The sequence below is a fragment of the Carassius auratus genome, chromosome 27 (genome assembly GCF_003368295.1).
Source record: "Carassius auratus strain Wakin chromosome 27, ASM336829v1, whole genome shotgun sequence".
NCBI classification, from domain to species: Eukaryota; Metazoa; Chordata; class Actinopteri; order Cypriniformes; family Cyprinidae; genus Carassius; species Carassius auratus.
Window position 1 is genome coordinate 1,095,617 of NC_039269.1, and position 12,661 is coordinate 1,108,277.

Here is a 12,661-nt window from a genome sequence, read left to right on the forward strand (position 1 = left end):
GCCCAGCGTTTAGTTCCTTGTGAGTTATTGAATGTAGTTGTCTGTTTGTTATTCTGCTCTCTGTTCCTTTTTATGTATGGTTTATTGTTTGTTCTAATATTTAAACTGCACATATAGTCAAACCAAAATGTGTTCAGAAACCTTCAGCATTTATTGCTGTGGTTTAGAAAATGTTAATAAAATATGACACAAATTTAGAGAACAAATTAATCTTGATAATGTTAGATTACTTTGATAAAAAGGTGTAATGGATTACTATCAACCAAAAAAATATCTATCTGTTAAATTTAAGTACACAATTAGATAATAACAATTTATGTCAACCAATCACCAGGCAACACTTAATTTTTCTTCAGGTGTAAAAAGGTTGCATTAGCAATCAAAGAAAAAATACTTAAGCAAATCTTGGTTAGGTCAAAGTGTCTGAAAAATCTTTGGTCCCCAATTTTTATCAGTTTTACAGTCCACTGTGTGAAGAATTTTTGGGTATAATATGTCACAGTTCACTTTATTTTGCTATCGTACACCCACTAGTAAAATGTCAAAATATATATCTGCTATCTAAATAATTTTTGGTTTGATTGTAGATCCTTTCCTCTGCCTGTTTTCCCCAGCTTCTCCATGATGTTACAGCATGTCTCTTTGACTAGTGCATCTTTGAGACTGTATTTAGTGTAAGTAAAATACCTACTGCTAAAATCTTTAAAAAGATTAACATTATAAAAAAAAAAAAACTTTTACTCAAGTTGTTTTGGAATTGGTAACCTGTAACATGTATAGTGGAGTAATTTTCATTGTACAGTATCTGTACTTTTAAGGATGATTTTAAGGTTTACACCTCTGGATGTATGTAATTCTCACTTTCAGTTAATGTGCTATATGTGTGTATGTATGTATGTGTTGTAGTTTAAAAGTCTGTTAGTTGGTGACTTTTTGTAATGTAGGCTACTTCTAAGATTTACATATGACACCTGTAAATGATACAGCTCTGAAATGGTTTGTAGTGGAATCCATTCCTGCTGTTGCTGTTTCATCATTCACAATTTTATAAATCCATTTGATATAAAAAGTAAACATTCCTGTGGTATATGCTTTCCTATACATTTACATCACTTCATCAACCTTGTGATATACCTTTACCATATACTTTGTACAGATTGTCTTTCTGTTCTAGTTCATTACTAGTTCATTACTCTCATGCATATTTCCTTTATGATGAGATTCAGAAAATGTAAAGCCTTAGTGGTGATATCTGAGGTATATGTTGTACCCAGCATTTGCATGTATAATGTATGACACATATCTTCTTTTACAATGTCACTGATGATCAATGAAGAAACGTGTGACGACGGACAAAATTGTATTAAATAAGTTTGTGGATTTTGGAAAATACAGTCAAACAACATGTTTTCACAACAGCATTTATATTTTCTGAATTTATTTAATTTTTAAAAATAAAAATGTATACTTCTCTCTAGCAGTCTAAAAAAAACAACAACCATCCTGATCTCATGTAGTTGTATGAAAATATACTGCATGCAATGAAAATGTTTCTATTTTCTGTCTAAAACCATCAGTTATCTTATTTATTGAAGAATATGATTCTTCAATAAGTACTGATAAGTAGTATTACTAATAACATTCATTGTAACATCTAAGTATAATATAGACACATTTGATATGTGATTGATTGCTTAGAAATATTTCCAGTGGATTTGGTAATGCAGAGAAGAGAGATAAAACAAATGAATACAAAATTGAAGCAGAAGGATTACAAACAATGAAGTAAGGAATATAGTCTCTCAACAAATATTAGATTATCATATATTAGCGATTACGATAGACAGGAGATACATGTCCTCACTTGAATATGTATTTAAAGTTCAAAAATTGTTCATTGTTGACACCACTGCTGTTGTCCAAACTGAAAAAAGTTAATAAATTAAAAATACATTTTATAATAAATAAAATGTCTAAATAATCTAAATAATTAAAAAGCAAGAGACGTTAAGATGAGAAAAAGAGAGAGAGGAATGTTAAATAAAAAATGAAAGATTAAAGAAAGAAAGGGAGGTGGAGTGAGTGGAAAGATAAAGGAAGGGGGAGAGGAATATTGAGATATTGATGGTTTGTCAAACTGATGATGGAGAGAGATGGTGAGACAAAACATGAACCTACATGCTAAGAGACAGTAGATGAAGGATGATATATTGAGAGAAGATAAAAAGAGAGAGAGAGAAAAAAATTATAAAAAAAATAAAAAAGCGAAATAAGACAAGATAGTTTCCTATTTTTCTGTGTTTTTTTAAACATCAGTGATCTTGATTCATTGTGAAATCCTCTGAAATATCTTTTGAAACGTCTGATAAGCTCCTGTAGTTTGACACAATTTCTGCATTTTCAGCCCATTTTCCCTTTTCATCATCCACTATAGGGAGAAATGTGATCATTAATAAAACTTTGTAAACGTTTCACTGGCTAACAGTAAATCAAATTATTGTTTTAAAGGGAGTTTGTCAGGCTACTTACTTTCAGGTCGCTCCAGAGTAAAGCTTCCTCTCTCTAACATGTCTTGGTCTGATCCCCAGCCGCTGTCAGTCTCCTCCATCGCTGCTTCCACAGGCGTCAGGAGATCTGTGTTTTCTCTGGCCATCATCTCCACTTTCTCCATCAACTCTCTGACCTGTTCTCTATTCCCCTGCTCCATGTAGTTCAGTACATGATACCTGTTTTCACATTTATTGATCAACCACTGCAGAGCCTCTCCTTCACTCTCAATGTGTTCTTCAGCAGTGGGAGTCCCCATCCATTCGCCCCTGGTGAACACCACTATACAGTACTTCCAGACATTTCGACCCAGGAGCTCCATGTGCTCCTTGACAGACCTCCTCTGTGCTTCAGTGAAGGCAGCACCTGACTGCAGAACCAGCAAAACTGCATGAGGTCCTGGTGAACACATAGTAACACTTGACATGATCTCCTGCTTGACTGACTCTGAAGTCTCCTTTACATACGCGTACGGCCACCATCCAGGTGTGTCGATTAAAATGACTCTTCTCTTGTCGACCTCTCCCTCTCTCATCAAAGACTTTTTAGAGTTGCTAAACTCTTGTGTGATTTTCAGAATGGTGTTTAACACTGAGGTCTTCCCGACAAAACTGCCACCCATCAAGACAATCCTTAATTCTGGAAAACCACAACTTCTGTCTGGCAGGAAAAAAAATAAAAAGAGTTTATAAACTGTAACATTCAGCTGGGTTCACATTGCCTGCATAATTCCATTTGTAGTAATTGTAAATTGCTGTTGAACATTTTTGTTGCACTTTACCTGTTAGACATTCTTTCAAGGTGTGCATCTTTGTTTTTACTTCATTCTCTCTCTCCTTTGCTTGTTTCTTCACGTTTCTTCTCTTTTCCTCCATATCTTCAAATAGTTTGCTGTCAATTTTAAAGCACTGTCCTTGATGTTCAGCTACCAGTCTCTCTATCTCATTAAACAGTTTTTCCACATTTATCCCCTTGCTGTCAGTATAATTGAAGACATGAACTCTGTTCCCACATTTCTTTATTACAATATCAAGCTCGTTCCCTGCTCTCTCAATTAACTGCTTGCTATCTTCATTTTTCTGCTCTTTGTTGTCATACATGACCAGAACGATGGTGTGGTTCCAGATCTGCTCACCAAAAATCTCCATGTGCTCCACCACACTTTTAAGGTGCATGTTTATGAATGGTTTGTGTAGATTGATGACTAGGAGAAAGGTGTGTGGATCAGGACACAGTTTTAAACTATGCACAATCTCCATTTGTATATACTTAGCACTCTCTGCCAGTGTGAAGCTCCTCCACCATCCTGGTGTCATTACCAAAGTGACAGACCTGTTCTGAACTGTCTTCTGCTTCATTTCACTCTTGACTATCTCTTTACCCACTTTACAGTCAGTATTACTAAGAATAGTATTAGCTGCAGTGCATTTGTACTCTGCTTTACTTCCTATTATAATGGCCTTTATTTCTGGCTGAGCTGTATAATCTGCAAGAGAAAATAAAGGAATCTGTAATTATCACTTGCAGTTAACAGCAAACATTGATACGGTAAATCATTTTATTTCATAATATTTAGTGTTCAGTCAAATTTGTAGACTTGCATTTTTCATGTGCTTGCAATTTGTTGAATTCAAACTGTTCTATTTAAAAGCCTCTATAAAGACAACATTGGACGTATTTAATGCTGCAGTTTGAAAAATATATAATGCTGCAGTTTGCATGGCATTGTTTAGAGATTGCTGTCAGGTGGCAGGTCAGATGGCATTCCTACATGCCACATGAGTTTACAAGATTTCCCATCATACCATACCAAAATATAAACTCGTACAAAGAAACATGTTGGGGACGTTGTGGTCTAGTGGTTAGAGAGTTTGACTCCTAATCCTCAGGTTGGGGGTTTGAGTCTTGGGCTGGCAATACCATGACTGAGGTGTCCTTGAGCAAGGCACTGAATCCCCAACTGCTCCCCAGGCGCCGCAGCATAAATGGCTGCCCACTGCTCTGTGTGTTCACTGTTGTGTGTGTATGTGCACTTTGGATGGGTTAAATGCAGATCATGAATTCTGATTATGGGTCACCATACTTGGCTGTATGTATGTCACTTTCACTTTCACTTATCTTAAATTTGAATATCTAAAGACACTGTGAAGTATTTGCTTTGCAACTTAAAACCTTCTAGTTGTTTTCACTTTAAACAAAAATAGATGTCTGTCATCAATAAGAAGTAAAAGGTTTTGGCCTTACAATATTAATTTGTACTTCTTAGGAATAAATTCTGTGATATGTTCCTACATGTTTCACCCTTTGAACAACAATGTACAGTGACATTATAAATATATTGTTCAGAAATATATGATATTTCCATAATTTTGTGTCAGATCATTCACTGTCTGAAAGTATAGTATACAGGGTTTGTGTCAAACTTGTTAACATTTATGTACAACGTAAGGAGAACTTACTGTCACTATAATCAGAGTCCTCTCCTGCCTCCATCATGCGTCACAGATTGTGAGTTTGAAGTTCTTGTTCGCTTCAGTGTCTTCTTTCTCTCTTTACTCTTTTCCTCACTCTCATTCTCCTTTTTCTCAGTTTGTAATGTTTTCAATTCTTTCTTTTTTTATATAAAAATGATTATCCTTTAAACATTTTCTTTCGGTTCTGTGTGTCTGTACATATTAACTTGAACTGGTTTCAGCTTCCTGGAAACAGCCTCCACCCCTTGTTTTTTTTTTTTTTTTTATCTGTTTCTGTACTTATTATTAAAGTAAACACCACCTCGTCATCACTGAGGGTGAAAAGACAAGGGGATAGAGTTATAAACTTTCTGTCACCATTAGAACTGAAATTAGTTAAGTGCTTTAGTTAAAAAAGACGCCAAATAATGTATTTAGCATGTTCTCTCAAGTCAACTGAACTTTCACTTTTACTTAATTTCATAAACAATGAATGCACACTGGCTTTTTATATAGATTTGTTAAAGGAAATCAGTAAGCAAAATAGTATTTGTCATACATTAAAGCATTACACAATGTCATTGCTGTATTAGAAAACACTTTAAACAAACGTAAAGGACTTGCGAGTCATTTCCTGTTTGTTTCTTGTGCATGTAATACATCCATCTTCTTCTTACTGTTCTGGTTCATCAGTCTCATGAATATTTCCTTTAAAAAATTATGATAGTTGCAGAAATTTTCCTGCCATGGTTATCTGAAGATTTGCTGTGTCCAAAATATATACATGGAAAAACACACTCAATGTATTTTTATTTTTATTCATAGCATGTATTTTAATGAATTACACCAGAAAAAGATACATGAATGAATGGAATGGAATTAATATTAGAACATAAAGCGAACAGTGTTTTTAATTCACAAATATATGGCACAAAACCTACTTTACAATGTGAACCCATGATGAATGAAGACAAATCTCCAGCACTCCACTGGAGCAACTCTACACATACACTAGGTATATTATCAGAATATACATTTGTGTGACTTTGTGTTTAATACACGTACAATATGAATGGAACTGGCATGAGGTTGAGGTGATTACAAAAGTAAAAACCATATTTACAATTTAAAACAAAACTTGTGCAAGTAAATCATTTTAATTAGTTGTACATTTCTGCATGAAATTGAGTGTATACACTGTAATTGCTTTCTTTATTTTACAATTTCTGTTTTCTTTATTTACCTCTGCAAACTTCAGTGATCTTAATTTACTGTAAAAAAAAAAACTGCTGTAGTTTTTACAGCAAAATTTTACAGAATATTACCGTTTAAACATTTTACAAGATGCAGCTGTAATTCACAATGCTTTATGGGTCAAATAAGTTTTTACAGTTGTTAACAGCATATTTCCACGTCAACTGTAATTCATTTACAAGAAGCAGGTGTTTCAGTGTAGCTCCTGCTTTTTACACTAACTTACTGTAGTGTGGCATTATGGGATTGCTTGCATCATTCAAATCTGAATGGATGGAGCAGCCCGAGAATCATTGAAGATAAGAGGCTTTATTTATAATTCCTGGTAAATTCACTTTATTATAGTACTTAAGAAATTATATTTATTTAAGTTAATTTATAAGCGATATCATGTCACAGTAGCCTCCTATCATGACATTTAGACAAGTGGCCTTAGTAACTTCTGTGCAGTAAACTGGGAATTGCTCTCATAGAACAGTTAGGCCAAATTTTCGATTTTTGGAAGTACAATTTTCTTATTGAGAGCATTTAAAGTAGTGTTTACCTAACTTTTATCATAAAGCCCTATGCGAACGATTGTCATAGTACGTTACTATCTGTCGAAATAACTGACGAACAGCAAAATATGTGAAATTTCATTTGTTTATATGCTTTCAACTGTCCCATATTGACCTGACCCCTTACTTACTAACGTTACATGTAACATGAGTAACGTTAATTGTGTATATTCTGTAGTTGTACTCGACATGTCGACTGGGCAAGTTACCCTGATTTAAATTTGTGTGAGAGAAAAAAAATTTACATAACAAAAGACTAAGGAATCATCGAAACACGAGACTGATTCTGATTAACGTTTCATTCAACATCAAAAAAAGCTTAACGGCACACATAAACTCCACACATACAATACATGAGTGCTCAACGGTTGAGTTTATTTATAACATATGATATAAGTAGCATAACAAGTCAGCTGTTTTGCTGAGTATCACGATTGCAAATACATAGTTCAATAAACAATTAGTTAACAAGTTACTTACTTTTTAGACACAATATTGACTGTTGTTCTATTTCAACGAAAATAGTTTGAAACAAAGACCAAAGCTCAAATCAAAACTCAGCTGTGTTTTTGCTGAATGATTCAGCTTTTTGAACGGATTGATTCAATGAATGACTCACACATTAAGTTATTTTCTGCCACCTAATGGAGGTTTAGTTTCATGTTTAAAAGTATTTCATTTTTCTAACATTTATTAATTGTATTTTCAAAAATTAATGTAAAACATTAATGTCATAACACAGTTGTAATTTTGAACTGTAGATTATTTAATTTGATTGGTGGTACAGTTCTACAATGTAATATTATAATAACATTTTTTTGATAACGTAAGTTATATGCCTTTTTGGGTGTTAATTTTGGTCTCGTTTATGTAAATTATTTAAAGAAATCACAATATTATTTTCTTTATTTCTTGTAGGTGCAAAGAATAGCAGCTGATGTGGAGAAATGTTTGATGCTTCAAGACTCTGAAGCTGATTTTATTAGGTAATGTATTCATTCTTTAAATTATTTGATAAACTTGGAATTTAGATTACATTTTATATTGAAATTCTGCATTGTAGGTTACATTATTGCTTATATTTATTAATTTACGCCCAGTGGCTTTTGACTATTTGCGAAAAAGGTTACTTATTTAGTTCAAAGGGTTACTCCACCCCATAATGAAAATTCAGTCATTAATCACTTACCCCCATGCCGTTCCAAACCCATTAAAGCTTTGTTTGTCTTCGGAACACAATTTAAGATATTTTGGATGAGAACCGGGAGGTTTGTGACTGCCCCATAGACTGCCAAATAATTAAGAATGTCTAAGCCCAGAAAAGTATGAAAAGCATCGTCAGAATACTTTTTGTATGCAAAGAAAACAAAAATAACAACTTTATTCAACAAAGTAGTTATTTTTTATTATATCAGCCGCACCACACAGATACGCTGTTTTCGTTAAAATCAAAGCGTAAATAAACATAGAAAGCGGATCCATGTGACCCAGCTGACACAGATCAGCGGCTGCAGTTTGTGTCCAGCAGATACTCTCCAAAATGGTGCTACACTGACGCAGAGGAGACAAATTGTTGAATAAAGTTGTTATTTTTGTTTTCTTTGCATACAAAAAGTATTGTTGTCCCTTCATAACATTATGGTTGATCCACTGATGGACTATTCTGATGATGTCTTTCATACTTTTTTGGGCCTTGACAGTGGTATTTACTTGGCATTCAGTGGGACAGTTACAATCCTCCCGGTTTTCATCCAAAATGTCTTAAATTGTGTTCCAAAGAAGAACGAAGCTTTTACGGGTTTGGAATGACATGGGGGTAAGTGATTAATGGCAAGATTTTCATTTTGGGATGGAGTAACCCTTTAAGTACTGGTAAATGCTGACTGTATTGTAAAAGTGGCATTTTTACATTAATTTTATTGAGCTAGTTTCATTCAATACTTAACTTTATCTTGATGCTTCTGCTTGTTTTTATGTGCAGATGTTTTCTTGGAATCACAACACTCACTGGATACAAGACGGATACATAGAGGCAAAACATAGAAAAGTCTCAGAAGAGAGATAACCCTCATGTGTGTGCTCCTCTCAGAAAGTTGGTGGACTTTCAGTATGTATTTATTAAATTGTCTTTTGAACATAAGCTCAAACAACAGAATATGTGATTTAATGTTGATTCCAGCATTTTATTTTAATCCTTTTCTTTAAAAAATTTTTTTTTTTACCAAAATTATACAAATTCTGTTGATTGACCTTCGTTTTTATAGAAAGTTAATGTTCTACTCTGAATATGGCTTATTTTTTTAACAGGTATTTGTATTTATTTTGTGATGCTATATTATTTTTATGATAAGATTTTAACGGTTGAAAGACTGAACATTTAATTTTACCAGTAAAAGCCCTGTAATGTCTTTCTGCCAGTTTTAATAAATACTTATTTGCAATATCTTTGACTTGGTTTTTATTAATTTGTAAATCTATTAAGATAGAGCTCATGATCGGGGTGCTCCCAAGGGGTTGCAATAAAAGATTGCAGATTGGCGCCACCAGAGTAGCTATATAGAATAGAGTAGAAATCACAGAGATATCACTTTTTGTCAATATTGCAAACCCTTATTTTTTTTCTTCATTTTGATGTGCCACCCCAAGATTTACTGTGGCCTTAACTGACCATCCCTGTAAAAAAAATTCTCGGGGCGCGACTGAATGCATTTATATCAGTATTTTATAGTTTACTGTTAAAATTATTCTTTACGGCAGTTTCATTGTTAAATTATTACAACATAATATTGGATTTAGGGGTATTTACAGGATTTTATTGGCAACTTTTGTTGCCAGGTAAATATTGTACTTTGGTTAAATTACAGAATATTGCTGTAAAATAAACTCCAACTTTAATTCAGTGTTACTGTTAAAATACTACAAATTATTGTATTCCACATACAGCAATTAACTATTATTTGCTATGCAGTTACCTTTTTGCCTGTAAAATCCTGTAAATTCTACAGTAGATTCTTTTTACAGTCATACATCTTCTGAAATGTCTTTTGAAAAGTCTGATAAGTTCCTGTAGTTAGAAACAATTTCTGTGTTTTCAAGCCATTTTGCAATGTATTCTTCGTTCACTATTGGAAGAAATGTAACAATTAATAAAACTTTGTATAAACATGTTTCACTGGCTAACAGTAAATCAAATGATTGTTTTAAAGGGATTTTGTAAGTATACTTACTTTTAGGTGGCTCCAGAGTAAAGCTTTCTCTCTCTAACTTGTCTTGGTCTGACCAGATAGATCCCCAGCCGCTGTCAGTCTCCTCCATCACTGCTTCCACAGGCGTCAGGAGATCTGTGTTTTCTCTGGCCATCATCTCCACTTTCTCCATCAACTCTCTGACCTGTTCTCTATTCCCCTGCTCCATGTAGTTCAGTACATGATACCTGTTTTCACATTTATTGATCAACCACTGCAGAGCCTCTCCTTCACTCTCAATGTGTTCTTCAATAGTGTTAGTGACCATCCAGTCGCTCCTGGTGAACACAACTATACAGTACTTCCAGACATTTCGACCCAGGAGCTCCATGTGCTCCTTGACAGACCTCCTCTGTGCTTCAGTGAAGGCGACACCTGACTGCAGAACCAGCAAAACTGCATGAGGTCCTGGTGAACACATACTAACACTTGACATGATCTCCTGCTTGACTGACTCTGAAGTCTCCTTTACAGACGCGTACGGCCACCATCCAGGTGTGTCGATTAAAATGACTCTTCTCTTGTCGACCTCTCCCTCTGTCATCACACACTTTTTTGTCACCGTCTTCTCTTGTTCAATTTTCAGAATAGTGTTCATCACTGAGGTCTTTCCAACAATATTGCCACCCATCAAGACAATCCTTAATTCGGGAAAATTATCTGCCAGAAAGAACATGAAAGTTCATGAACACATCTTAACATTCAGCTATAATCATATCATATGAGCTATATAATTCCATCTTTCTGTTAATTTTCTATACATTTTGCAAAATTATTGACCATTATTTTACATCATTTTACATTATTTTAGAAGATGCACTTTACCTGTTAGATGTTGTTTCAAAGTTTGCATCTTTGTTTTTACTTGAATCTCTCTCTCTTCTGCTTGTTTCTTCACATTTCTTCTCTTTTTCTCCATATCTTCAAAAAGTTCACTGTCAATTTCATAGCACTGTCCTTGATGTTCAGCTACCAGTCTCTCTATCTCATGAAACAGTTTTTCCACATTTATCCCCTTGCTCTCAGTATAATTAAAGACATGAACTCTGTTTCCACATTTCTTTATAACAATATCAAGTTCGTCCCCTGCTGTCTCAATTAATTGCTTGCTATCTTCATTTCTCTGCTCTTTGTTGTCATACATGAGCAGAACAATGGTGTGGTTCCAGATCTGCTCACCAAAAATCTCCATGTGCTCCACCACACTGTTTAGGTGCATGACTGTAAATGGTTTGTGTAGATTGATGATTAGAAGAAAGGCGTGTGGATCAGGACACAGTTTTAAGCTGTGCACAATTTCCATCTTTAAAAACTTAGCACTCTCTGCCAGTGTGAAGCTCCTCCACCATCCTGGTGTCATTACCAAAGTGACAGACCTGTTCTGAACTGTCTTCTGCTTCATTTCACTCTTGACTATCTCTTTACCCATTTTACAGTCATTCTGGCCAAAAATGGTTTTAGCTGCACTGCGTTTGTACTCTGCTTTACTGCCGACTATAATGGCCTTTATCTCTGGAAGAGCTGGGCAATCTGCAAAAGAAAATTAAGGAACCTGAATCGTAACTTAGTTAGCAAACCATATCAAATGTATTATCATATTTTAAGTGTATAGTCAAATGTGTAAATTGAGAACTCTGCACTGCATTTGGTTCCTGCATGTGGTTTGTATTATTAAAACATTCTTTAGTTTGCCTCGCATTGTTGTGTTTGATTTTAGGTGACAAAACAAATTACATTCCTACATACTTTTAACAATTTTAGAAAGTTTTTAAGCTTAGCATTGTATCATTAGCTTTGTACATTCATGTTAACATCCATTATATAAGGACACTTGCTGCTTTGAAACTTGAAGAAAACTTCTAGGTATTACTTTCACTGTAATCACAATATATCTCTCACATTTGTATTAAGCAAAACATTTTGGCCTTACTATATTGATTTATACTTCTTTAAAAAAAATGTATGTACAATCCTAGTTATGCTTATACATATTTTCATTCATTGAACAACAATGTACATAGTGACTTAGTATATAAATTGTTGTTTAAATCTGAGATATAAGAGAAGATATTTTGAAGACTTTTTGTGTTAGATCATCAGCTGTCCAAAAGTATTTTATATAAGTTTTGTCAAACGTTAAAACATTTACGTACAGTATGGTGAAAACTTACTTTCATGACAATCAGAGTCCTCTCCTGCCTCCATAATGCGTCACAGACCGTCACTTTTAAGTTCTTGAGGTTTGCTTCAATATCTTCTTACTTTATCTCCTTTTTTCTCACTCCCAGTGTCCTGTTTCTTAGTTCTCAGTCTTTCTCTGGTGTCTCTATTTTATAAAAATCTTTAAGCATTTTCTGTCTGTTTTTGCGCATTTACTAAATGTGTCTCTGGACTCGACAAACTGGTTTATCAGCTTCCTAACGAAAAGTGATAGTGCCACTCCTCTGTTTGCTCTGCAAATGTTTTTAGACGAGGAGGTAGTCACATGCATTTTTTTCACCTTTTATTTTTATCTTACTGAGCAGTCTTTACTAAAATGAAAAGAATGCTTAACCTGGAGAAAGAAAACAAAAAGACAGTGAATGTAAGTTTTCATGTGTTTTGT

General features: G+C 34.2%; 2 protein-coding genes across 2 annotated transcripts; both read right to left on the minus strand.

Annotated features, from left to right (window-relative positions):
• Window positions 1-1,347: 1,347 nt before the first annotated feature.
• On the minus strand, window positions 1,348-5,252 carry LOC113044988 (GTPase IMAP family member 5). Its single transcript, XM_026205047.1, has 4 exons — window positions 5,007-5,252; window positions 3,329-4,033; window positions 2,530-3,207; window positions 1,348-2,428 (listed from the first exon to the last, which is right to left on the minus strand). The coding sequence occupies exons 1-4, from the start codon at window positions 5,041-5,043 to the stop codon at window positions 2,313-2,315; spliced, it is 1,536 nt and encodes a 511-aa protein (XP_026060832.1). The 5' UTR covers window positions 5,044-5,252; the 3' UTR covers window positions 1,348-2,312.
• A 3,971-nt stretch (window positions 5,253-9,223) lies between these two features.
• On the minus strand, window positions 9,224-12,650 carry LOC113044989 (GTPase IMAP family member 8-like). Its single transcript, XM_026205048.1, has 4 exons — window positions 12,228-12,650; window positions 10,882-11,586; window positions 10,039-10,716; window positions 9,224-9,933 (listed from the first exon to the last, which is right to left on the minus strand). Exons 1-4 carry the CDS (start codon window positions 12,259-12,261, stop codon window positions 9,833-9,835), a joined length of 1,518 nt encoding a protein of 505 aa, XP_026060833.1. The 5' UTR covers window positions 12,262-12,650; the 3' UTR covers window positions 9,224-9,832.
• Between the last annotated feature and the right edge of the window lie 11 nt (window positions 12,651-12,661).

What these genes read in the sequence shown, in the direction of transcription:
- LOC113044988 (XM_026205047.1), bottom strand. Translation starts at nt 5,043, where the DNA reads ATGATGGAGGCAGGAGAGGACTCTGATTATAGTGACA. An exon ending in GGACTCTGATTATAGTGACA is followed by an intron (nt 4,034 to 5,006) that starts GTAAGTTCTCCT and finishes TTTCTCTTGCAG; the next exon opens with ATTATACAGCTCAGCCAGAA. An exon ending in CTTGAAAGAATGTCTAACAG is followed by an intron (nt 3,208 to 3,328) that starts GTAAAGTGCAAC and finishes TTTTCCTGCCAG; the next exon opens with ACAGAAGTTGTGGTTTTCCA.
- LOC113044989 (XM_026205048.1), bottom strand. Translation starts at nt 12,261, where the DNA reads ATGGAGGCAGGAGAGGACTCTGATTGTCATGAAA. An exon ending in GGACTCTGATTGTCATGAAA is followed by an intron (nt 11,587 to 12,227) that starts GTAAGTTTTCAC and finishes TTTCTTTTGCAG; the next exon opens with ATTGCCCAGCTCTTCCAGAG. An exon ending in TACTCTGGAGCCACCTAAAA is followed by an intron (nt 9,934 to 10,038) that starts GTAAGTATACTT and finishes TTCTTCCAATAG; the next exon opens with TGAACGAAGAATACATTGCA.